This window comes from Phascolarctos cinereus, unplaced genomic scaffold (assembly GCF_003287225.1).
Source record: "Phascolarctos cinereus isolate Bilbo 61053 unplaced genomic scaffold, phaCin_HiC Scaffold_726;HRSCAF=1367, whole genome shotgun sequence".
Taxonomy (NCBI): domain Eukaryota; kingdom Metazoa; phylum Chordata; class Mammalia; order Diprotodontia; family Phascolarctidae; genus Phascolarctos; species Phascolarctos cinereus.
The window spans coordinates 46,318,024-46,342,975 of NW_027556098.1; the positions used below are offsets into that span (position 1 = coordinate 46,318,024).

At 37.1% G+C, this 24,952-nt stretch overlaps 1 protein-coding gene across 2 annotated transcripts in view; it reads right to left on the reverse strand.

Annotated features, from left to right (window-relative positions):
* The window catches only part of APP (amyloid beta precursor protein), a 171,291-nt gene that overhangs the window by 42,533 nt on the left and 103,806 nt on the right, over positions 1–24,952 (reverse strand). Inside the window, exons 7-9 of one of the 2 annotated variants that reach the window (XM_020995844.2) lie at positions 16,352–16,519; positions 6,941–7,074; positions 571–645 (exon numbers count right to left, since the gene is read on the reverse strand). In XM_020995844.2, the coding sequence (XP_020851503.1) occupies positions 571–645; positions 6,941–7,074; positions 16,352–16,519 (377 nt within the window). The remainder of the gene's footprint in view (positions 1–570; positions 646–6,940; positions 7,075–16,351; positions 16,520–24,952) is intronic. The other variant, XM_020995845.2, reaches the window with a different exon arrangement.

The window sequence follows — 24,952 nt, forward strand, 5'->3', positions numbered from 1 at the left end:
CTTTTTGAAAGGTCCACGTAAGCTATTAATAGTTTTTTTCATATGTCTGCAAATCTCCTGGAAACTATCACTCATATGCTGAATCAATATTTTATTGATTTATCTCTAAGAATTGGGTTCAGTTGATTGGCCTTACCAGAGATATGTTTTGAACCAGTTTAAGCTGTTCTTTAAGGAAAAAAAACAAAAAAACCCCTAAATGACATCCAATTGACACAAATACTTTAAAAGCAGATTATCTTTTCTCTCTGTCAATAGAATTTAGCTTAATGATAGTCTATTAGTAGAAGGATGAAAATCTTCCTGATCATGCATATGGCTAAATACATGGACAGGCCAGAGCATATGTGCTTGCAATATGCCTATATTACAGAATGGAAATATAAGGGGCAAAATGGTAACAATGATGGCAATGTCAAAAAGAAGTTCATCAATGATAACTTCAATGACAATTTATAATAATTTAAGACGAGATTTACCAGTATTAATCAACTTGTGTACCACAACTAAGCTAGTAGCATCAATTTTTGTTCTGCCATTTTGCTTCATTGGTAATTCATGTATAGTTACCTGGATGACGGCTTTCTTATCAGCTTTGGGCAGGTTCTTTGCTTGATGTTCTGCCTCTTCCCATTCCCTCATTACCTGCATATTTAAATAAATGGTTTTTGAATTCAGAATAATTCATTTCCCCACTAAAACAGAGTTTTGTAAAACCAATTCCCAAGTTTTCCCTATATTTTGAATTGTCCTTCTAAAAAGAGTACTCTGCTTAAGGAGATACCAAATTCTATTACACTAATATAAACAATTAAATTTGTCCTAGTCTTGAGTTATTTTTAGCTTCTCATTAGTTTCATTGTAGGTGACCTGTTAACAATGCCTTAACCATGAATGTTAATAGTTATTAAAAAGTCAGACAAAAGATAGTGAAAGCTGCACTTAGAGATTCAGAGTCCCTATGAAAAGCATGCTGATTTTCTCCGATGAATATTTTAAACTGTACTTGAAATGATTTAATTTTGATACCAAAGTTTTCAATTAAATTGAACCAACTAATCAATCAAAAAGCATTTATTAAGCACTTATTATATACCAGGCACTGTTCTGAGAGGTGGGGATAGAAAAAACCAGATCTTGACAAGGATTTTTTAGTGGGGTAGACAAAACATAAATAATTAGGTACACACTTAGTATACAAGGAGAAGACATACTTCAAGAGGGAAGCCTCTAGCTTGGTTCACTACAAAAATGGTAACTAATTTCAGTAGGTCCTGCATTGCTGCGTGGCAATCTTTTTATTCACCTCTTGACAATTCCCTATTGAATACATTATTACAAACTCTTTCCACTCAAGTTCCCAAGCCTTTCCCTAACCAGAGATGGGGAACCTGCAGCCTCGAGAACACATGTGGCCTTCTAAGTCCTTGGGGGCAACTTTTTGACTGAGTCCAAGTTTTACAGAATAAATCTGTTCTGGATTTGTTCTGTGAAGTTTGGATTCAGTCAAAGGGATGCACTAGAAGACCCAGAAGGCCACATGTGGCCTCAAGGTTGCAGATTCCCCAACTCCTTCCTTACCCTCTCCATTCTCTGAAGATGACTATGCCCCTGGAACTTTGCTGAGATCAATGTCACCTGAACTTCCACCTCTTGTCTATTATTATCAATCTTCTCTTTCTTTTGTATTATCTCAGTGAAAGAAATATCTTTCCTCCTTTTGAATCCTAATGTTTTTCATTGGATTACTCTTCATTTCATCCTAACTTTCTTTTTTTTGTTTTTTTAGGCAATTGGGGTTAAGTGACTTGCCCAGGGTCACACATCTAGTGAGTATCATGTGTCCGAGGCCAGATTTAAACTCAGGTCCTCCTGACTTCAGGGCCAGTTCTCTATCCACTGTGCCACCTAGTTGCCCCAATCCTCAACTTTTTGACTCTGACACTTAATCCGAGCCTTAGTTTCTTCATCTGATGATGATGGATGACATTTTCTACACTAATGCATCTGAATTATTTCACTTGAACCTCACATTAACACTGTAGAACTACAATTATTATTATTTCAATTTTACCATTTGGGAAACTGAGGCACAGAAGTTAACTGATTTCTTACAAAGCAAGTTAAGTATCAGCAACTGAATTTGAAGTCAGGACTTCCTAATACCAAGTACAGCATAATATCCAATATACTATGATGGACTTCTGTGAGATTTTTGAAAAGACTTTTGTTACTCACTAAAAGTACTAATTTTTCACTTTTTCTTAATAACCAACCTACTTCTTAAAATAATCCATACTTCCTCTTCTTGCTCTCCATTAATTACTTACTGTCTCAAAATCACTGCTTCAACTACCACTACTCTACTAAGTGTCCTCTTCAAGCTTACCAGGGACTGCTTAATTACCAGTTCCAAAAGCCATTTCCCAGTCCTTGTCGTTCCTGAATTATGTAATGCTGCCAACCAGTCCCATCTTCTTGAAATTTTCTTTTTCCTTGATCTCTATGCCCCTGGACTATTCTGGATTTCCTCTTATTGTGACCTTTCCTTCCTGGTCCCTTCTGAAAAAAGAACCTTCTTGTTCTTCAAAGTTCTGTGCTCAATCCTTGCCTTCCCTCTGCTTCATCTACCTATCTTATCTATCTATTCTATCTAGATTATACCAAATCTATAATTTCAACCCTGATTTATCTCTCTCCAAAGTATCTGAATAGTTCAAATTGCCTATCTGATACCTCAGGTTTTTCATGTCCATAACTAAATGCATTTTCCCCATCTGAACCATGCTCAAAACCTCAGTCATCTTTGACTTCAGTCTCTCTCTAGCATCTCACATTCATTCAAGCTCATAAAGTCTTTCATGGCCACCTCTTTCCCCACCAACACCATTCCTCCAAGATCTCCCCGGTTTCAAGGCCAACTCTATCTACTATGTTAGTGTCTCTTTACCTAGAGTAGGGAATTTTTTTTCAGGGGGGGAATTTTGTTTTTTTTCTTAATTACTTGTAAACATAATTTTTAACTTTGATTTTTTTTAAAAAATTGAGTTGTAAATTCTCTTCCTCCCTCCTTTTACCCCTCCCTGAGACAGCAAGCAATTAGATACAGATTATATATGTTCAGTCATGCAAAAATATTTCCATATTAGCCATTCTGCAAAAAAAAAAAAACAAACCACAGAATCCCCCAAAATCCCAAGAAAAATAAAGTTAAAAAAGTATGCTTCAATCTTCATTCAGACTCCATCAATTCTTTCTTTGGAGGTTGACAGCATTTTCTATCACAAGTCTTTTGGAACTGTCTTAGATAACTGTATTGCTGACAAGAGTTAAGTCATTCAAAATATTCACAATATTGCTATTACTGTGTATAATGTTCTCCTGGTTCTGCTCATTTCACTTTGCATCAGTTCATGTAAGTCTTTCCAGGTTTTTCTGAAACCACCCTGCTTATCGTTTCTTATAGCACAACAGTATTCCATCTCAATTACACACCATAACTTGTTCAGCCTTTCCTCAACTGATGGGCATCTCAATTTCCATTTTTTTTTGTCACCACAAAAAGAGCTGCTATAAATATTTTTGTACAAATTGGTCCTTTCTCCTTTTCTTTGATCTCTCTGGGATACAGACCCAGTTGTAGTATTGCTGGGTCACAGGGTATGTACAGTTTTATAGCCCTTTGGGCAGTTTCAAATTGCTCTTCAGAATGGTTAGGTCAGTTCATAACTCCACTAACATTGCATTAGTGTCTCAATTTTTCAACAGCCTCTCCAACATTTGTCATTTTCCTTTTCTGTCATGTTAGCCAATCTGATAGGTGTGAAGTAGTATCTTACAGTTATTTTGATTTGTATTTCTCTAATCAACAGTGATTTAGAGCATTTTTTCATGTGACTATATATAGCTCTGATTTCTTCATCTGAAAACTGCCTGTTTACATCCTTTGACCATTTATCAATTGGGGAATGACTCATTCTTATAAATTTGACTCAGTTCTCTATGTATTTGAGAAATGAGGCCTTTGTCAGAGAAACTTACTGTAAAACCCTCCCCCTCCCCCCGCTAATTTTCTGGTTTCCTTCTAATCTTGGCTTCACTGGTTTTGTTTGTGCAAAATCTTTTTAATTTAATGTAATCAAAGTTATCCATTTTATGTCCTGCAATGCTCTCTCTTATTTGGTCCTAAGTTCTTCCCTTATCCATAGGTCAAGCAATGGGTTCTTAGCCTTTTTAGTATTATGGACTCCTTTGGCAGTGTCGTGATAACTACGGATCCCTTCTCAGAATGTTTTTAAATGCATAAAATAAAATACACAGGATCACAAAGGAAAATAATTATGGTGAAATACAAATATCTAAATTTTTTAATAAAGTTCACAGACTTTAGATTATAAATCCCTGATCTAAAGTATAGCTATTGAAATAACAATCCTCTGATTAAAAACTCTCAAAAGCTTTATATCACCTACTGAACTAAATCCTAACTCTTCAATCTTGCATCCAAGTTCAACATTATAATAGAAGGAACACTGGATTTGGAGTCAGACAATTCCCAGTGTTTAACACTGTGCCTGGCATAAAGTAAGTGGTTAATAAATGCTTGCTGACTTAAGATGATCTTGGTTAAATTCCTGGCTTTGTGTAACTCTGAGCCTTCTCCATTGTGTCTCCTTGGACTTCAGTTCCTGGAAAGAGATTGTACTAGATAGCTCTTCTGGTCTTTTTTCCAGCTGTAGATCTATAAGTCATGCTGTTAACATTGGAAATGAAGAGGCTAAAATAGTATGATAATGTAATTGGAAAAATCTCATTAGCTCAACTAAAAAATTAAGGGAGATAAAAATAAGTTCATCAAGATTGCAGATATAAAATTAACACAAAATATTTGTATTCTCATTTACTAATGAACAGGATTAAGAGAACATCATAAAAAGCATTTATAATAACAACAACAAAAAATCCTCCCAACCACTGAATATTGGGGGAACAACACACTTGAAATACATATAATTTATTTGAAGAAAACTATTACTGCTGAAATAAAAGAAGATCTGAATAATGGGTATGGAGGAAAGCATTTAATGTTCATCATATGTCAGTACACACACACACATATATATGTATGTGTGTGTGTATATCTGCATATATATATACACACACACATATTTATATGTGACAGTATTTCTAAAATTAATTTATAAGTTGCATATAAATACACATATGTAATAGCTAACATTTACATTGTTAATTAAGATTAGCAAAGTGATTTACAAATATTACTTCATTGTTTCCTCACAACCACCTTGGGAGGTAGGTGCTATTATCATCCCTGTTTTACTGATGAGGAAACTAAGGCAGGGCAGACGCTAAGTGACTTGCCTAGTGTCACAACTAGATCTGAACTCAAGTTTTCCTAACTCTAATCACTGTCACCCAGCTGTGTGTGTGTGTGTGTGTGTGTGTGTGGTGTGTGTGTGTGTGTGTCTGTCTGTCTGTCTGTCTGTCTAGTTAACTCCTTCCATGAAGGCAGGTCAGTACCTTCTGTTCAACTTATCGTCTTAGAGAGTTGCCTAAAGCATGCAGAGATTAAGCTATTTGTCCTAGACACATAGTTTGTATTTGTCAGAGGTGGGTCCTTCCCAGTTCTTTTTTTTCTAATTATTAATTTTTTTTTAAATTTTTAGGCAATTAAGGTTAAGTGACTTGCCCAGGGTCACACAGCTAGTAAGTGTCAAGTGTTTGGTCTGAGGCTGGATTTGAACTCTGGTCCTCCTGACTTCAGGGCCAGTACTCTATCCACTGCACACCTAGCTGCCCCCCTCTTCCTAGTTCTAACACCAGTTTTCTACTGAGTACACCATGTTGTTTCTGTGCATTGCAAAGAAAACACACACACATGTTAATATATATGTGTGTGTACACACATGCACATACATATATGCACATACACATACTTGCATATATGTGCATAAAGAAACACATATATGTGTGTATGTCTGGGTATGCAGGACTTTCTCTGCAGCTTATAGTCTTAGACGGTTGCCCCTCCAAGTGATTAGTTGTGGTCACATGTCCTGTTATGTGCCAGAGGCAGGACTTGAATTCTGGCCCTTCTAGTTTCTGGTTCCAGAACCAGCTTTCCAAGCTGAACACTATGCCACTTTTGTGCACTGCATGGAAAATATATACAAATATGTTAAAAATACATACACACACGCATGTATTTTCTCTGAAAAGGTCATAATATTTAATAGAAACATTCAATAGGTCCTCACACTATCCCTAAATTCAACCCACTTCTAGCCAATATAATTGAGCCTTTCCTTGGTGGTTTTAAGTAGTAATAATAATAATGATAATAGGTAGCATTTATAATATAGCACTTTTAAGGTTTACAAAACACTTTACAAATATTATTTCATTTTATCGTCCCAACAACCCTGGGAGCAGATGCTATGGCATAATAATGCTCATTTTACAGATGAGAAAAATGAGGCAGAGGTTAAAAGGCTTGCCCAGAATTCACATAGCTAGTAAATGTCTGAGGCCAGATATGAACTTAGGTCTTTTTTTCATGTCTAGCCTCTAAACTAGGGCTTCTTTAACTTTTTCCACTCATAATTCCTTCAGTGCTTCTTAAACTGTGGGTCACAACCCTACGTAGGCACAGTTTGCGACCCAGTTTAAGAAGTGCTGCAATCCAGATGCTGTGTTACTTAACTTGCTTAGTATTATAAATTATAAGTACAGATGATGAATTTGGAGAATGGGGATAAAATAAGATTATGTACCATATTCATTAGATAAAACTAACTTTCAAAGCTTAGGATCATTAGTGGCCTGGAGAGAAATCCTAGACTCTTACAACATGTTTTTTTTAAAAATCAGGAGTGTTGCTGAAAATCTCAAGCAAATATAGAAAATAAGTCTAGGTTACCTGGGACATTCTTTCACGGTGTTTGGCTTCAAGTCTCTCTTTGGCTTTCTGGAAATGGGCATGCTCATTCTCATCACCAGGTGTCTCTAGATATTTGTCAACAGCATCAGGGGTGCTGGCTGCTGTAGTAGGGACTGAAAGGCAAAAGGGAAGGAGATTTGCAGGAAGGAGAAATTAAAAAACAATATTTGATTATAGCACAGAAACTCATATGATAAATTTATCACCCCTGTAAGGTTGTTTACAACTATGTCACATCACTTATTTCACAGCAAGGCAACAATTATTGAACCCTTTGTTAGTAGTAGGGTAAAGCATATCTTTGAGATGATCAGATTTATAATTGCATTATAATAACATTTAACATAATTTGAGAGAAAATACACATACAGAATACTTCCAGTTGGTCCTGAAGCACATATACCTGTGGCAGAAAGATTTTCCAAATCCACATATGTTTTTTTGGATTCATGGTTTGGGTAAAAGCAAATATTTGGGTTTGGGATTTTCTAGAAAATTGGAACTCAGACATGCTCCAAGTTGACAGTTAGGTGGTAAGATTATATACCTTTAAAAAAAGGCTTGAGAACAGGTTACTCGTGACAGACACAGGAGGGGAAATCTCTAATCAAATATGTTGGAAAAGTTTTTTGGGTCGCTTATTGATACTGGGCCTTGGCAGAATTTGGGTAGGGGGAGTTTCTTTATTCAGGCTACTAACTGGTAGTTTGGTCTAACCTTAACTAGCAGCAGAAGGAAAATGACTCAAGGTCCCTGCAGCACGTCAAGAGTTCATCCTGTCTAAAAGTAGCAAGCTTTATCTGTATGACACAATTAAAAGTAGAAAAGTACAAAGTGTCTATTTTGCCTATATGTTTCTATAGATATTAGGACCATTTGGCCCAAGTGACTCTAAACTGGAGTCCTACCATTATAATAGGACATCAAACAATATAAAGTTTACAATTATCACATGATTCATTATATTTACTTTTCGTAACTCAAAATTAAACATCCTTAACACTCAAAATTTATCTTTGTAGAAACACCCAAACTTCAAACATTACATGATGTAAAATGAACTTATATCCCTAATGTAAAAGGAAATTCTAGACTATTTCTTTAAAAAGCATTGACATTCACAGGTTAAGAAAAAAAATTATTTAAAAAATCCAGTCATTAAATGCATCTTTGTTGTAACAAAAATGCTTTTAAAAAAAGGTAAAACCTAAGAGATAATCAACCTACATAACACAATAGATAAGGAAGTGAAAGGAATTTGTATTCTAGGTGCACTTCAGGCTAGTTGCAGTGGGGAAGTGGAAAGGAATGAGCCTGCTATGTGCCAGGCACTATACTAAATGCTTTACAAGCCTGGGAAGTAAGTGCTGTTATCCTCATTTTACAATCGAGGAAGGTGAGGCAGACAGTGGTTAAGTGCCTTGCCCAGAGTCACATTGCTTGTAGCTGGGCCTGAAATGGAATTCAAGTCTTCCTGACTCCAAGCCCATTTCTTTACCCGCTGTGCCACCTAGCAGCCTCTTGTATACTGTAATCATGTATACCATTTACTATTACATTATGTGGAGCATTGAATTCAGCCTTGTAAAAGAAAGGAAGAAAGTGCAGGGAGAATGGAGCAGATTGACAATGGACATATAAAAAAGAAAATTTGAAACCCAGTGGAGACCATGACCAAAGCTTAGAGGTTAGTCAGGAAAGGAACCTAGACTGGAGAAACTTCTATTAGGCTAAATACAGGGTTGCAGCTCTGCCTCTAGTGTTCTCTGCTACTAGAAAAGGAAAGATATGAGTGTGACTAATAAGGAATACATGAAACAACAAAGACATTGAGAGAAAAGCTTTAATAAAAGCCTAGAGATCAAAGAGATAAACCAAAGAAAGAATTCTAAAAATGAAAAAAAAAACTTGAAAGAGAAACCAAAGTATGATTGGCAAATGTTATAATATGAAGTAAAGTGAAACATTAGTACTTAATGAAAGTATATCCTGTGAACCCCTCAGAAATCAAATAACAATTTTAAGAAACTTCAGAAGGGTTCAAAATAGAAGCAAAACTCATAAAATAAGAAATCAGAAATAAAGAAAAACCAGATTTCTCAAAGCAAAAAAGAAAGCTCAATGCACAATTATATTTTTAAAAAAGCAATTAGAAGTAGGAAAAATTAAATATATAATGAAGAAAACCTCTAAAGAAGTGAAAGAAAGATGAACAGATCTGAAACACAAAAACGCTGACATTGGCAAAACTTTGGAACAAGAGAAACAAAAGATGCCAATATTAAATGAATACCTGAATTATATACAAGTCAAAGGAATTAACTTTGAAGACAGGAGGCACAGAGATAACTTAAAGATCACAGGGTTGCCTACAAACACAAATTTTAAAACAAAACTAAACACCATGAAACAGGAAATAGTATAAGAAAACTATCCAGAGCTTCTGAATTCAGACAACAAAATACTGACTACGAAAATCCACAGAATGCTGCCAGGAAGGCAAACAAAAAGGTGAGCAAAGCTTCAAATTCCAAGACGGGCCGCGGTTAAATTGAACAATTTCAACAATAACACATTTTGCTAGTGGCCATGGGAAAGACATTCTAAAATAAAGGAAAGATAATTTGAATAACACAGAAAAATTCTAGTTAAAAGTAGTGGAGCTCTAGGGTGGAACAGTGAAGGGGTGGAGACTACTACCATCTATGGACAAGTTGGGATGGGGAGGGGGCAAATACGGAGGAGGTGGTAGAGAGGGCAGGAGGAAAGCCTGGGACCAGAAGAGGAGAGGAGGAGGGTCTATCCCTAAAGGGCAGAGATAGGGCACTGATTAACAAGACAGTGGAAGACATAAGAATCTGTGATGAGAGATGAGGGATTCGTGGGAAAAGTTTGTACAGAGGGAAGTTGTCTTTTCTGAGAAACGGGCTGCTGTGCCTGTCTGGCTAGTGTGCTCCTCCTGAAGAAGGAACGTGTGAGTTTCTGGAACAGCTATACCAAGAGTGGTGGGGAATATGTAATGGTAAAGGATGAATGGCATGGCCTTGTGAACAGAGATGAATCAAAGAGGAGGCAGGGGCAAAAGTTATACTATGCAGGTTGATGGTAGGCATTGGTAGAGCCACTTAAGTTTGTGAGCAGATGAGTAACATGATCAGGGTAGAATACTAGAGGATCACAGAAATCGGTATGAAAGACAGACAAAAGGAGAGAGCTTAGAGGCAAGTTTGAAGAATATTAACATAATTCTGGCAAGAGGTAATGGTACCCTGAACTTCGGCTACTGAAGTAGAAATGGAAAGGAGAAAATAAGTGTAAGAGCTGAGTGCAGAGGTGGAATTAAGAAGACTTGGCAATGAATTGAACATAAGAAGGTAAGGGAGCAACAAGAATTAAAAAGCCCTAAGGCTCTCAACTGGTATGTCTAGAAAGATGCTGATACCACCAACAGAAATGGGGAATTTGGGGGAGAGACAAGGTGAGGGGAAGGGGAGATGAGAAGAATGCTAAAAATCTTCAGGCAGAGGTTGATGATGACTTATAAGGTACATTTAGGGTAAGACTCCTTTGCAAGATCCAGATGGCTGATGACGTCCTTTCCAACTTTATTTTTTTTTTTAAAGGCAATTGGGGTTAAGTGACTTGCTCAGGGTCACACAGCTAGTAAGTGTCAAATGTTTGGTCTGAGGCCGGATTTGAATCCTGGTCATCCTGACTTCAGGGCCAGTGCTTTATCCACTGTGCCGCCTAGCTGCCCCATTAACTTTAAATTTTAATATTATCATTTTTATCATTTTGTTTTTGGGTTTCATTTTAATTTAAAAGTCCTAACTTAAGATTTACTGGCAAAACTGAGAAAATGTATGAAAACATCTTGTAATAACTGATTAAGCTCTTTTGATTCCCAAAAGTACAATAAGAAAGAGTTGGGCAATTTGATGTATTTTGGCCTTTGTTTTGTTTGCTTTTATAAAGGAGAAATTAAATGTTGTTTTTTTTTTTTAACAAAAGTTCAGTACACAACTGTAAGAGTGTTAATGGAACATCAGAAACATGGAGAAGAGAATAAAAGGAAGTTCAGAAGGTGACACAGATAGGCATGGGGATGTCACAGATACCATCTGAACTTTCAAAGTACTTTGTAAGATTTCTGGGTAATATGACCCCCCAAAATTGGGGTACTAGACATATTCTCTATTATAACTTCCTAATCCTGTCCAAAACAGACAACATGCACTGCAGATAAAGCAACGTTAGCTGTCTTCAGAGTCTAGGAAACCAGAATGCAAAAGAAGGTTAAAAAGCCCATGAACTGACAACTTTGCTGAGCTTACTCCTACCCTCTATTCAACCACCTAACACTACCAGCAGTGAGGCAACAGGAGCCAACCCAAGGGTCCAACAGGCAGGCTTGTGCCAAAACCCACTGCCAAACACTCCTGCCTCTCCCTCTCCTCTTTCCAGTGGTATGAAGACAAGGGCTTCAGGCTGGGGAAATTTGCTGTGGCTAGGACAATTTAATAAAACAAAAAAGAGTAACAGAGTGGATAAGAAAATAAAACACTCAAATCAAGAAACACATTTACAAAACAAGACATACACAGAATAAAACTGAGGGGATGGAAAACCAATTCACTATGCATCCAGTGAATCCAAAAAGGCAGGAACTGCAGCCTTGCTGTCAGAAAAAGGAAAAAACAGATATTCAATTCACAAAATAAAAAAGGATAAACAAGGAAACTACATTATGTGGAAAGGAATCATAGATAATAAGCCAATATCAGTAATAACCTTCAAGTAGAGACAGTAGCCTTGGCAAGGTTAGGGGCCCCCCTCTTCATGTGATGCAGAGATAAAAGAAGAAAGAGCAGGGAAAGAAATAGGAGTGATGACAGATGAGTAGGGAAAAGGCAGCTCTCTGAGAAGGCCTCAATTTTTTCAGTTAAGCATAAGGCAAAGTTCCCAGATGAGAAGGTGGGGGAGAATGGAAGCTAATGGAAGCTCTCAAAGGGATGGAAAAAGTATAGAATAGATGCTATGGTGACTGGGATACTGAATTAATTAAAGAGGCATAAAATAGACATTAAAGAGGCAAAAAATGTTGGGAACTCCAACGTGAGACAAACAAGAAAAATTAAAGCGGCTTCTCCCTCCTTCCACCTCCAATGTATGAAATTCAGTATGCCTCTAGTTCTATAATAAAAATTAGCACTTACATAGCACCCACTAGGTGCCGAGCACTGTGTTAAACGCTTTAAACCCGTTAACTCATTTGTTTTTCACAACGACTCTGAGAAGTAAGTGCTATTATTATCCCCATTTTATAGTTGAGGAAACCAAACTAGACAGAGATTGAGTGATTTGTCCAAGTTCACACGGCCAGTTAAATGCCTGAAGGCACACTTGAACTCAGGCCTTCCCTTGTCCAGGCACAGGGCTCCCACCGCTCCTGAATCACAAAAGCTTCTACTGAAACCACAACAGATATTCCTATCATGCCCTGTATACTGCACCTCTATTGTGAGAAGTCAGTTATTTAGGCATATAGCCCCTCTAAACCTTGGTACCTTAGCAATTAAACCAAAAACATTTTTAAAAAAGGCAGAGAGTTCCCTTAATGACCTTGTAATGAAGAACCATTTTCTAGGAAGACATTTGATGTTTTCAAAGGAAACATCTTCTTCCAAACTTCCTAAGAAATAGAAAAGATCATATATATTATTAAACTATGTGCTCACCAGTGATATCTCAATGTTCATTGCTCTTACTACTGGCATCTGATTTCGCCTGATAAAGTTAGACATAAAAACCATATATAAAAAGAACAAAATGAGAAAAATATTTAAAAGAGAAAGGCTTAATATGCATAAAATTTTGTAAAAGACAGTGATGCTATATGTGATATGTTATGTCAGTCATATTTCCCCCCACAATGATGATGTATATTATATATTTAATCCATTTTTTCAGGAGGGGTTCCTATGGAGTAGTAAGAAATTTCTGAAACATTAGGGAGAGCAGAGCCAAGATATCGGAGCAGAGGCAGCAACCCAGCCAAACTCTCCCAACACTTCCCTCCAAACAACTTTAAAACAGTGCCTCAAATTAAATTCTGGAGTGACAGAACCAACAAAAGGTCAGAGTGAGACATTTTTCCAGCCCAGGACAATTCAGGAGGTTGGCAGGAGAAGTCTATGACAGAAGGGTTGGGGCTGCTTGGAGTGTACGTGATGGCAACAGCAGCTGTGGGTTCTGGAGGCAGCGACAGCAGTGGCAGCAGCTTTGGGAACTCTCAGCCCAGAGAGGGTAAGGGTGCTGGACAACTGGTCAGAAAGAGATTATAGGGGACCCTTTGCTGGCACTAGGCATGAGACTCGACAACTCTATTGCCCATATGCAATGCTAGTTACAGTTCTAGGGCAGAAAGGAGCACTTATAGTTGGTCACAAGGAAACAGGGGCCCTGGTCACAGTTCCAGGATGGAGAGGAGTGCTAGTGCTTGTGGCTATTCAATAAGGGACCTGGTCATGGTTCCAGGGACAAGGGGAGCACTAGTTCTTGTGGCCAGGCACAAGGGGAGCAAGGGCCCTATGTGGGTAAAAGTTTGAGTGCAGAACAGGAGAGCAGTGACCACACTTCTCTCCATGTCACACCACCTTGGAAGCTCCAAAAACCTGCAAAGTTCCAGAGCTAGCTCTGAACACAGCAACATGAAAAAAGCCTGAAGCTTGGGACAATGCCTCCCCAACCCCCAGGAAACATAAAATTCAAAGTCAAGAAATAGGCTGGGAAAAGTGAGCAAACAATAATAATAATAAAAAAGAACCTTACCATTAAAAGCTGCTACAGTGGTAGGGAATACCAAGACACAAACTCAGAAGAAGACAATATCATGAACAGCTACAAGAAATGCCTCAAAGACAAATGCTAATTAGACAGAAGCCCAACAAGAATTCTTGGAAGAGTTAAAGAAAGAAATAAGAGCGGCAGAGACATAATGGGGAAAAGAAATGAGGGTAATGCAAGAAAATTATGAGAAAAGAATTAACAGCACCAAAAAGTACTCAAGAAAATAACACCTTAAGGGGCAGCTAAGTGGAGCAGTGGATAGAGCACTGGCCCTAGATTCAGGAGGAACTGAGTTCAAATGCGGCCTCAGACACCTAAAACTTACTAGCTGTGCAAGTCACTTAACCCCACTGCCTAGCCAAAAAAAAAAAAAGGAAGAAAGAAAGAAAGAAAATAACACTTTAAAACTGGCCAAATGGTAAAAGAGACACAAAAATTCAATCAAGAAGAGATACCAAAGAGAAAACAGATAAAACAACTAAGAAATCTTCATGATCATGATTCCTGAAAGGGAAGAACATACGTATGGGCTCTCCACTGGGTTGAAAAAATTGTAAGGAATAAATCAGATAACACAACAAAAATTAGAACAGCTACCATATACTTCAACTTTTCTTCTAGTAAATAAAAAAGAATCATTATTATCTCATCTACTTAATCTTATACTAGTGACTGCTGTCAATGTTTTCCCATTTTACCCCTTTACATATACCTCTATGATTACTGTTTCTCAGTTAAAAGTGGAACCCAACTGGTAGGTCTATGATTATTTTTTCAAGTGACCTAATTTTCACTGATACCAATCTTTGCCTGTAACAATTTATCTGCACTCCATCTTTGGATATAAACATCCACTAACATTCATTACACTAGTGATACCTACGCCTTTCAAGGATCTTATAAAAAAATCACAATAAAATACTCAAAGTTCCAAAGGACCCATTTTACTTACATAGTAAACAAATGGTAGCTGCTGATGTCTATGAATATAGGTTGAACAGAAAGGGTAAATGTGGAAAAAGGATGAAAGAAAAAAACAACTCAGATACAGACACACAAAACTTCTATCTTGTAAACAAGTAAATAATATATTCATGAAAACAAATTCCCTTTTACCTAAAAAAAGATAAATTATTGGAAATATGACAGAAAAATCTATTGTGACGGTTAGCACTAGTTATGATCACCAGCAAAAAATTCTTTGTTCTAGACAGAGTAACCAACAAAATCAACTACTGTGTTCTATATTACACTATTTAGCTTACTTAATTCCATTGTTTGAAAGTGAAGGAACTTTAAACTAGCAGTTGAAATGATCAAATTAGACAACTCTATAATAGAACCATGAGGGATTAACTAGTTGATTTCTCATTTTTCAGAAAAGCCTATACTTAAGTTACCCAAAGTATCCATATTATTATATCACTAAAGAGACTAAAAAGCTATCATATCACCATCTTTACAAATGAATAATTTTAATATTAGATGCTCTGCTGAATAGGAAGATAATATTTTTTACAATCACATCTTCCTACTGTATTTTGCCTACTTCTGTAGAGGGGTAGATTAATAAAGACATACTTCTGCAGATATACCAGTAAGGAAATGATGACCATTGGTCTCAAAGAATGAAGAGGAAGCTTGTGCCAGACCTTTGGTAAAGGAAGTTGTAGAATGGATGTTATAGAAGGAATTTCAGTCCAGGTATAGTTGGTCTAGATGACTTTTGAGATCCCATCTAATTCTGAGATTCCTTAATTCCTCAAAAGTGAGACCCAACTGGTAAGTCTAATACATGCATTTATTAACTCAATTTTTCTCTGGAATTCACTTTCAAAGTTCTTAAAGTTACATAAGCCAAGACTGATGATTTTTTTTCAAAAATCAAGAGAAACAATGAACAAAAAGGAGATGAGGTCCATATAAACCTATTCAACATAAAAAATATCTTATGATACTTGCTTTGGTTGAAAAGTATTTTGCATCTGCCAATTAATCAACAAACATTTATTAAGTTCCTACTATGTGCTAGGTACTGTGCTAGGTGCTGGGGATAGAAATATAATGAATGAAACAACTCCTGGTCTCAAGGAGCTTATATATTATTGGGCTCATATGTAAATATACACAGAATAAAGAAATACAAAACAAATTCAAGGTTTTTAATTCCAAAATAATAATAGTACAAGTACAGACAGCTTTTTCTAGGAGTTTGGCTGAAAATGAAAGGAGATATAGCATGAAAGCTTGAGGGGGGGAAAGTATCATGATCCCATGATATTTTTTTTCAGGTCAAAGATGTCTACCTGCAACAGCTTATAAAGGTTATATCCACTGTCATACTTTATTAGAGGAAGAAGGAGATACGTGCTAATGACTAAAAATGTTACACAGACTGGGAAATTACAAAAGTTGATAGACGTATTGTTAGTGGTAGCAACAGACCCCTTCTCAGGAATCAGAAAAATAAATTTGTTGCAAAGAGCAGAGTCAGTGGCAAGAAAGAGAGATGGCCACATGCTTGAGGAAGGATCCACTTACTGATGCTGCCACAGACTGCCATGCAGTATTCCTCAGTGCCAAAGTTGTTTCGGTTTCCACCACATCCGCCGTAAAAAAATGGTGCGCACTTCCTTTCAGTCACATCAAAGTACCAACGGGAGATCACTGCTCGACAAGGACCAGTCTCAGCTTGTTCAGAGCACACCTCTAATTATAGGATATGTGGAGGAACTACATTTAGCATGAAAATGGTTTTGTCTTACTATTAAGTATACATATTTATTTATCTTATTGTATGAAATCCATATTTGGGATTGCTAGGAAGCAATTATCACTACACTCCCTAGGTAATTCAATTACTTTCTATGGTCTAAAAAAATTAGCTGAAACAAAGGAGCATATTTCTTATCTGATTTAATGCATGTATCTCTTAATAGGATAAAAAGGTATACTGTCAAAGGCAGTAATAGTTTTAGCTCTTGTAAGATTAATATCAAACGAGAGAAAGCATCTGTAAATCAAAATCTTGAATTAAAATTATCAAAACCAAAACTAAAATTCTGACTACTCCTGATGTGAAAAGATTAATTTATCAGTGATGTAGGATTTTATTCTCTCTTTCACACAGTAATTTCCCCCAAAAGAACTGTTAGCTAAAACATAAAAGTATGTTTTGAATATTATATGCACTTCTTAATTTTTCACCAGGATCCAATATGTCAGACTCACAGGACCATGGAGTTATAGTTGGAAAGGACCTTAGAGCTCATCTAGTCTAAGCCCCTCATCTTACACATGACGGAGGTTCAAGAAGGGTAAGTGACATGTTCTATATGCAGCAAAACCTTAAAACTGAATTGTATAGAATTTTGGTCTTCAAATGGCAAACTTGGACTCGACATTTAAGTATGACTCTTTACCAATAATGTTCCAAACAGGAAAACACATATAAACACTAAAACTGCTAGAACTTTGAAGAAATATATTAGTCATAACTTTGTATTAGTATGCATTTGTCTTAGGACAATCAAAGAATAGAGGCAGCAAGGAACAGTGAACAGAGAAGGAAGAAATGAACATTTATTAAGAGCCTACTATGTGCCAGAATCTGTGTTAACAGCTTTTTACAAATACTATCTCATCTGATCCTTACAACAACAACCCCTCCAGGTAGGTACTATCATAATTCTCATTTTACAGCCCAGACGGCAGTTAAGTGACCTGCCCAGGGTCAGAAGAAGAAAAGTATCTGAGGTGGGGATATGAACTCAGGTGTTCCTGAGTCAACGCCCAGCATTCCATCCACTGTGCCACCTAGCTGTCCCAAGAAAGCTAGCATTTAAGCAAATAAGACCCAAGTGCTTTATCTAAGATGTATTAGTTGTGTGTTCCTGGGTAAGTTACTTGAACTCTCAGGGCTTTAAGCAGCTTTTTAAGACTATAGACTGCAGAGAAGATGTCAACATAAATTGACAAAACATTTATTCTAAGAATCCCATGTTCCAATGAAATCAGGCTAAATCCCTATCCCTATCTCTTAAATATGGCAGGCATTGCACTAATTTCTGGAGATAAAAAAGAAAGGAAAAAACAAAACAAGCAAACAAACAAAAAACAAACCCAAAACCAGTGTCCATATTCAAGGAGTTTACATTCTCATGGTGGGAAAACATGTAAACAATTAGGCACACAAAAAATACAGAGTAGACAGGGGACTAAGGAAAACACTCTACAGAGGTGGAGTTTAATCTGAGCTCTGAGTCAAGCCTGTGAATGCACATAATGAGGAGACAGAGCCTTCTAGGAAGGAGGGAAAGCTAGTGCAAAGGAAGGAGACTGTCATGTGTGAGGCACAGCAAGTGGGTAAATATTGTCAGACTGTAAACTGTGTGGAGGGGGTAAAGTGGAAGGAGGCTAAAGAGACAGAGCAAGAGAGAGGAAAATAACAGATGTGAAGAGCTTTAAATATCAAAAGACTTTTATATCTGATATCAGAGGTAATAGGGAGCCACTGGATTTTACAGAATGAGGGTAGGGGGGATGACATGGTCAGATCAGCACTTTAGGGATCTCACTGTGGAAGATGCATTAGGGTAGAGAATTATTTGAGGAAGGGAAAATTAGAATGAGAAGACTAATACTACAGTACAAATGAGAGGCAAAGAGGGTCTCAATCATCGTGGCGCCTGGGTGAGTAGAGAGAAGAAAAATAAGACAGCAACCAGGAACAGAAATCTGGCTATGAAGACACTAGGATTTGAAGGCTGTCTCAGCTCCAAAACTCCTATAAAATGGTATCTGGAAACAGGGTCTCGAGTACAAAGGTCAAGATCTAGAGAGACTGAAGCAATGACAAAGACTGAAGACAAACAAAAACTAACAAAATCAACTCTAATGAAGTATATACACTTAAAGATTTTCACTGACAGCTGCAGGTATCCAGGTTGATACTATGTCCTACAAAGGATAAAAAGTACATTAGGTCTGATGAGCTATATTTCCTTTCCAATACAAGTATACATAGGATTCATGAAAAGTGGGCCTTAATTAATTTAGTGTATCCCCCTTCCAAGTCTCTGTGATCAAGAATGACCCTCCTTAAGATCCAGGTCTGGGCAGGACGAACAAAGCCCCAAGACATTCCCTCCTTTGGTAAATGACCCAGAATTCAATTCCAGGCATTAGGTAGCAACAAATAAAACACTCAAGGTGAATGATATAAAACGCAATCTCTAATCAAGATGGGAAAAACAAACTACAGTCAAAATCATAAGGGATCCCATTCCCACCCAACCTCATCAAAAAGAGAACTGCTGTGGTATCACCAAAATCTTAATTTGGTCAGAAGGTTAAAATGAGTCTAATGAAAAATTATAATAAGCAATTTGGTTTCTGTAGCAAATAGGAACAGAAATCTGGCTATCAAAATAGTAGAATTTAAAGGATGTCTCTGCTCCAAAACACCAGTAAAATTATATCAGGAAACGGAAGCTAAGGGTTTATAATACTCCAACTTGAAAACTGTACTTCAGCCTGAGATAACATTTTCCCTCCTCTGGTTCTACCTGACCCATTCCATATTCCCAGATCTCTTGGCTAACACCTCTCCCTCAGCATGATATCCATCCCTAGGCAAGCCAGGGGATGGGTAGAAGGATCAATTCAATAATAACTTCTCCTATGTCCTCCCAATCTCCTTTATATATTCAAGGTACACTATTTATTCACCCCCCCCCCAACAAGCCCATCTCTTTGGCTTTCAGGAAGATGATTTGATACCCCCTTGAGAAGGGGCAAATGTAGGTAAATACAAAATTCACAAGAATACCTTGGAGGGTAGGTTTGCTTTCAATATCAGGCTTGTGACTGTAATAAAACTAGACTTTCCTTGACGTCATTTTGGGATTGCAATGAGCAGTAATGCATCATCACCATCAACACCATTGTCTTCATTATTGTCATTGTCATCACCATCACCATCATCCTTTATCTGGCATTAAGTAAATTGAGCTGATGCAGAAAACCATCAATCTCAATGGGCTGGTAATGAGGGAGGGTAAACAGAATATAACAATCTATTGCTTTCAAGAAACATTTAAAACATAAAGATTCATACAGTCAAAATAAGGGGCCAGAGTAAAATTTATTATACTTTAGAAGCTATGCCATTTGGTGCATATGTGTTCAGTATTGATATTTATTCATTGTCTATGGTACCTTTTAGCAAAATGAAGTTTCCCTGATTATCTTTTTTTTTTTTAACTAGGTCTGTTTTTGCTTTTGATTTGTATTGCTACCCTTGACTTTTTTGCTTCAGAAGAAGCATAAGAGATTCTGCTCCAGTTAACTCTATGCATGTCCTTCTGTCTCTTGTAAACAACATATTGTTGGATTGTGGTTTTTAATCCATTCTACTATCTTCTTCTGTTTTGTGGATGAGTTCATCCCATTCACAGAATTATGACTGCTAACTGTGTATTTCCCTCCATCCTATTCTCTTCTATTTATCCTTCTCTTTTTAAATCTGTTCTCTCCTCAGAAGTCTGCTTTGCTACTGACCAATGTCTCCTTTAATCTATCTTCCCTTTTGTCACCCCTCCCCTTTCTAGTCCTTTCACTTCCTGCTTCCCTGTTGCTTTAGATGAATTTCTATACCCAACTGTGGGTATATATAGAAATTCTTCCCTCTTTGTACCAGATCAGAAGGAAATGAGGGTCAAGCATTGTCTGTCCCCCTCCCCATTTCCCTTCTATTTTAAAAACTCTTGCTTGTACATTTTTTTTATGTGAGGTAATTTCCCCTATTCTTCCTCTCCCTCTCCATTTCCCAGTGCATCCCTTTCTTTCCTTTCCATTCTTCTTTTGATCATCTCAACATAGCAGATTAACACTCATGCCCTCTGTTTAAATAGACTCCTTCCAAATTCCATGATGATGATAAAAGTTCTTAGGGGTTATATGTATCATCTTCTCATCTGGCAATGTAAACAATTTAACCATATTAAGTTTCTTATGATTTCTATGTCAGGTGTATCTTGTTATGTTTCTTTTGAGTCCTGTGTCTGAATGTCAGATTTTTTAAGTCAACTCTGATCTTTTCATTAGGAATGCTTAGAAGTCTTCTATTTTGTTAAACGTCCATTTCCCCCCACCCCCAAGGATTATATTGTTTTGTTGGGTCCAATATGTCATATTCCAAGTTCCTTTATCCAGGTAGCTGCTAAATCTTGTGTGATCTTGATCTGGACCCATGATATTTGAATTGTTTCTTTCTGACTGCTTGTAGTATTTTCCTCTAGACACGAAAGCTCTGGAATTTGGTTATAATATTCCCGAGAGTTTTCATTTTGGGATCTCTTGCAGGAGTTGATTCTGGATTCCTTCAATTTCTATTTTGCCTTCTGGTTCTAAGAAATCTGAGCAATTTCCTCTATAATTTCTTGAAATATGATATCGAGGCTTTTTTTTTATCATGGCTTTCAGGTAATCCAATAATTTTTAAATTATCTCTCTTTAATCTATTTTTCTAGATTGTTTTTCCTATGAGATATTTCACATCTTCTTTTTTCTTCCAGTCTTTTTGACTTTGTTTTATTGTTTTTTGATGTCTTATTGAGTCACCATATTCCACTTGACCAATTATAATTTGGGGGGACTTATTTTCTTTGGTATTTTTTCAAACCCCAGTTATCATATAGCCAATTCTGATATTTAAGCAATTTTCTTCTTTTTTTTTGCTGCTTTTGCCAAGCTTTTAATTTTTTCATAATTGTCTTGCATTACTCTCATTTCTTTTTCCAATTTTTCCTCTACTACTCTGATATTTAAAATAATGTTTTTGCTCTTTTTTATATTGATCTTTAGTTCTAGGGATTCCTGTTGGGCTCATGTCCAATCTGAATTTTTCTTTGAGGCTTTGCTTGCACATGTTTTCAAGTTGTCTTTTTCTGAGTCTGTCTTGAGCTTCCCTGTTGCCGTAGCAATTTTTTATGGTCAGGTTTTTTTGTTATTTGCTCATTTTTCAGCCTATTTTTTTGATTTTGGACTTTATGTTAGAGTTGGGCTCTGCTCATCTCTGGGGGCAGGAGTGATTGGCCTGAGCTTCAGACTTTTAAATTCTGCTCTTTTCACAGCTAGGTATGGTACGCTGTAAATTTTAGATGCTTCTAAAGTGATATGATCCAGGGGGTGGTCTAGTCATTGTCCTCCTGGTCTGTACTCTGGTCATTACTCAAGTAGCCCTTCTGTTCCCCTACAAGGGAAATCACTCATCTCTACCCTTTAAGGCCCACAGACAATGGTGCACCATGCTCTGGTCTAGCTCTAACCCCACAGTATTGTTAGACTTCTCTTTCTGTGCTCTGAGCTGGAAAAATGAGTCACTGTGACTTTTAGTTGATTAACCTGCTCAGCATTTGGTTTGATATATGCTTTTAAAAGTTTAGAAGGTGGGTCGGGAAAGCTTGACAAAATTGCTAACTCATTCATCATGGCTTTGCCCCATGAAAATTTATTATACTTTTAGATGACTTAAAAAAATAAGACAGCAATTATGATTTCAAATGAGGTAATATTACAGAAATGATAAAAAGATAACCAAGGAATTTATATTTTGCTTAAAGCCATCATAAATAATCAATCAACATTTAATATATGTGGATCAAATATTATGGAACCTGAATATAAAGGAAAAGTTAATTGAAGGGAGAAATAGACAGGAAAACAGTAATAGTAAGGGGCATCAAATACCCCTATCTCAGACCTAGGCTAATCTAACAAAAAGATGAACAATAAAGACTTTAACAACATCAATAAAATTTTAGAAGAATTAGAGATGATATATATTTGGTGATTATTGAAAGAAAATAGAAAAGAATACACATACTGTACATAGCATATTTACAAAAAGACCATGTACTGTGGCCAAAATATGTAGAAAATCAGAAATACTGAACACATAATTTAAATAAAATGACATGCAAAAAAGGCCCTTTAAGAAAAATTTAAAAGTATTTGGTAGGTTAAGGTAGGAGGTGAAGCCAAGATGAAAGAGCAGTATGAAGTAGTATAATAAGTTCTAATCAAAAACTCCTCCAAAAAGATCTAGAAAATGCACCAAGCCAAATCCTGATGGGGAAGTCCAAGAAAAAGTCATGTGAGTAATTTCTCCTAGACCAAGATAGCTTAGTGACACAGAGAGGGGGAATGGGGTCTAGCCAGGAGCAATGAGCTATGTGGAACTTCTACAATGCCCAGGAAGAGACTGTGCACCAGGGCAAGAAAGGATTAAGACACATATCAGAACAATGTGACAGAAAAAGATGCCAAATGGCAGGTACTCAGTTTTGGGTCACCGATCCAGGGTGGAATGAGGAAGAGAACGGATTTCAGGTACGGTGCTCTGGGGTAGGGAGCTGCTGCAGTCCTCAATCAGTGTAAGTTAAGAGGAGTTAAGTTCAGAAGTAAGCAATGGGGGTGGAGTCAAGAGTGAGAGGAAGCAGGACAAGTTGGCTCCCCACTGTCCTTCTCAGTAATGTACCAGACAGAATTCTAATTGGGAAACCTAAGAAAAATTTCCATTGAGTAACTTTTTTCCAGCTCAAGGAGGCTTGGGGAGATAGAGATAGAGAGAGGTCTGTAGACACTAGGGATAGGGTCTGCTCAGTAGTGCCCACTGTACACAGCATTTTGGCACTGAGGGACTGAAAGAGGGCAAGGACAGGGCACAAGGGCAGAAAGAAATCTCAGGGGATCCCTGAATTAGTGCTGGGTGCAGGAACAAGTACTGTTCCTCAGTTTTGGGTTACAGATCAAGAGTGATTAGAGTAATCCTGAGAATGTGTCTTGGCCTGAGTAAGGAACAACTGGGAACAGGGATGTGTGGCTCTTATCTTAGGAGTATAGCAAAAACATGATTCTAGACTTCACCTAGCATTTAAGCCTGTAGTCAAATAACCAGGGTAGGGATCCCCAACCAAAGGGCAGTAGGTGGTTAATTTGCTCTGAATCTGCAAGGCCTCCCAGCAGGCTAAAAGTAACTGAGTCTAGCAGCAGTCTACTGAGAATCCTATTCAAGTCAAGAGACCCAAATCTATGGCAGGAAATCAAAAGGCTCAGACATTGCTCCAGATTATAGCACTTAAGAGCACTGAAAGCTGGGGCAGCTAGGTGGCACAGTGGATAGAGCACCAGCCCTGGATTCAGGAGAACCTGAGTTCAAATCTGGCCTCAGACACATAACACTTACTAGCTGTGTGACCCTGGGCAAGTCACTTAACCCCACTGCCTAGCCAAAAACAAAACAAACAAACAAAAAAGCCCTGAAAGCTTGAAGCCTACAGCCAGGGCTGTGAAAACAGCAGAAGGATGTGAGATGTTTGAAGCTCAGGAGCTTCAGGAGCTTCTGCTTCTTGGGCAAAGCCAAGTGCTAACAAAGAGTCCAAAGTCAAGAAATAGTCTGGAATAACAGACGAACAAAAAAAGAATGCCACCATCGAGAAATAATAAGATGACCAGGAAACTCAAGACATAAACACAAAAGAAAATTATTCAAAACCAAATACAAAGCCCTACAGAAAAACGCAGTGTGGACACAAGTCCAATAAGACTTTCTAGAAGAGTTAAAGCAAGAGTTAAAAACCAAATCAAAACTATAGAGGAAAAAAAATGTTGACTAAAAACTGTCAGAAAAAAAAGACCTACATCTTTACTAAGTTTGGAAGTAAAGCACAAGAACCTTTCTCAATTTCTGAAGTTTCAGGTGACCTACCATTAGAGTTAATATGTTCTCTTTACCATGCAATTGTTTTTCATATGATAGAGAGGAAAGATATGAAAAGAGAATTAATAACTCGGGAAAGGAGGTACAAAATCTTACTGAAGAAAATAACTCCTTGAAAATTATATTTGGTCAAATGGAAACTAATGACTCCATGAGACATCAAAAAATAATAAAATAAAGACAATCTTCTCCTCCCTGTTCTAATAGTAGAAAATGTGAAATATCTCATAGGAAAAACAACTGATCTGGAAAAGAAATCAAGGAAAGACAATTTAAGAATCACTGGACTATCTGAAAGGCATGAATTAAAAAAAAAAGTATTCCTGGGCCTATTACAGCCAAATCCGGAGGTCCTAAGT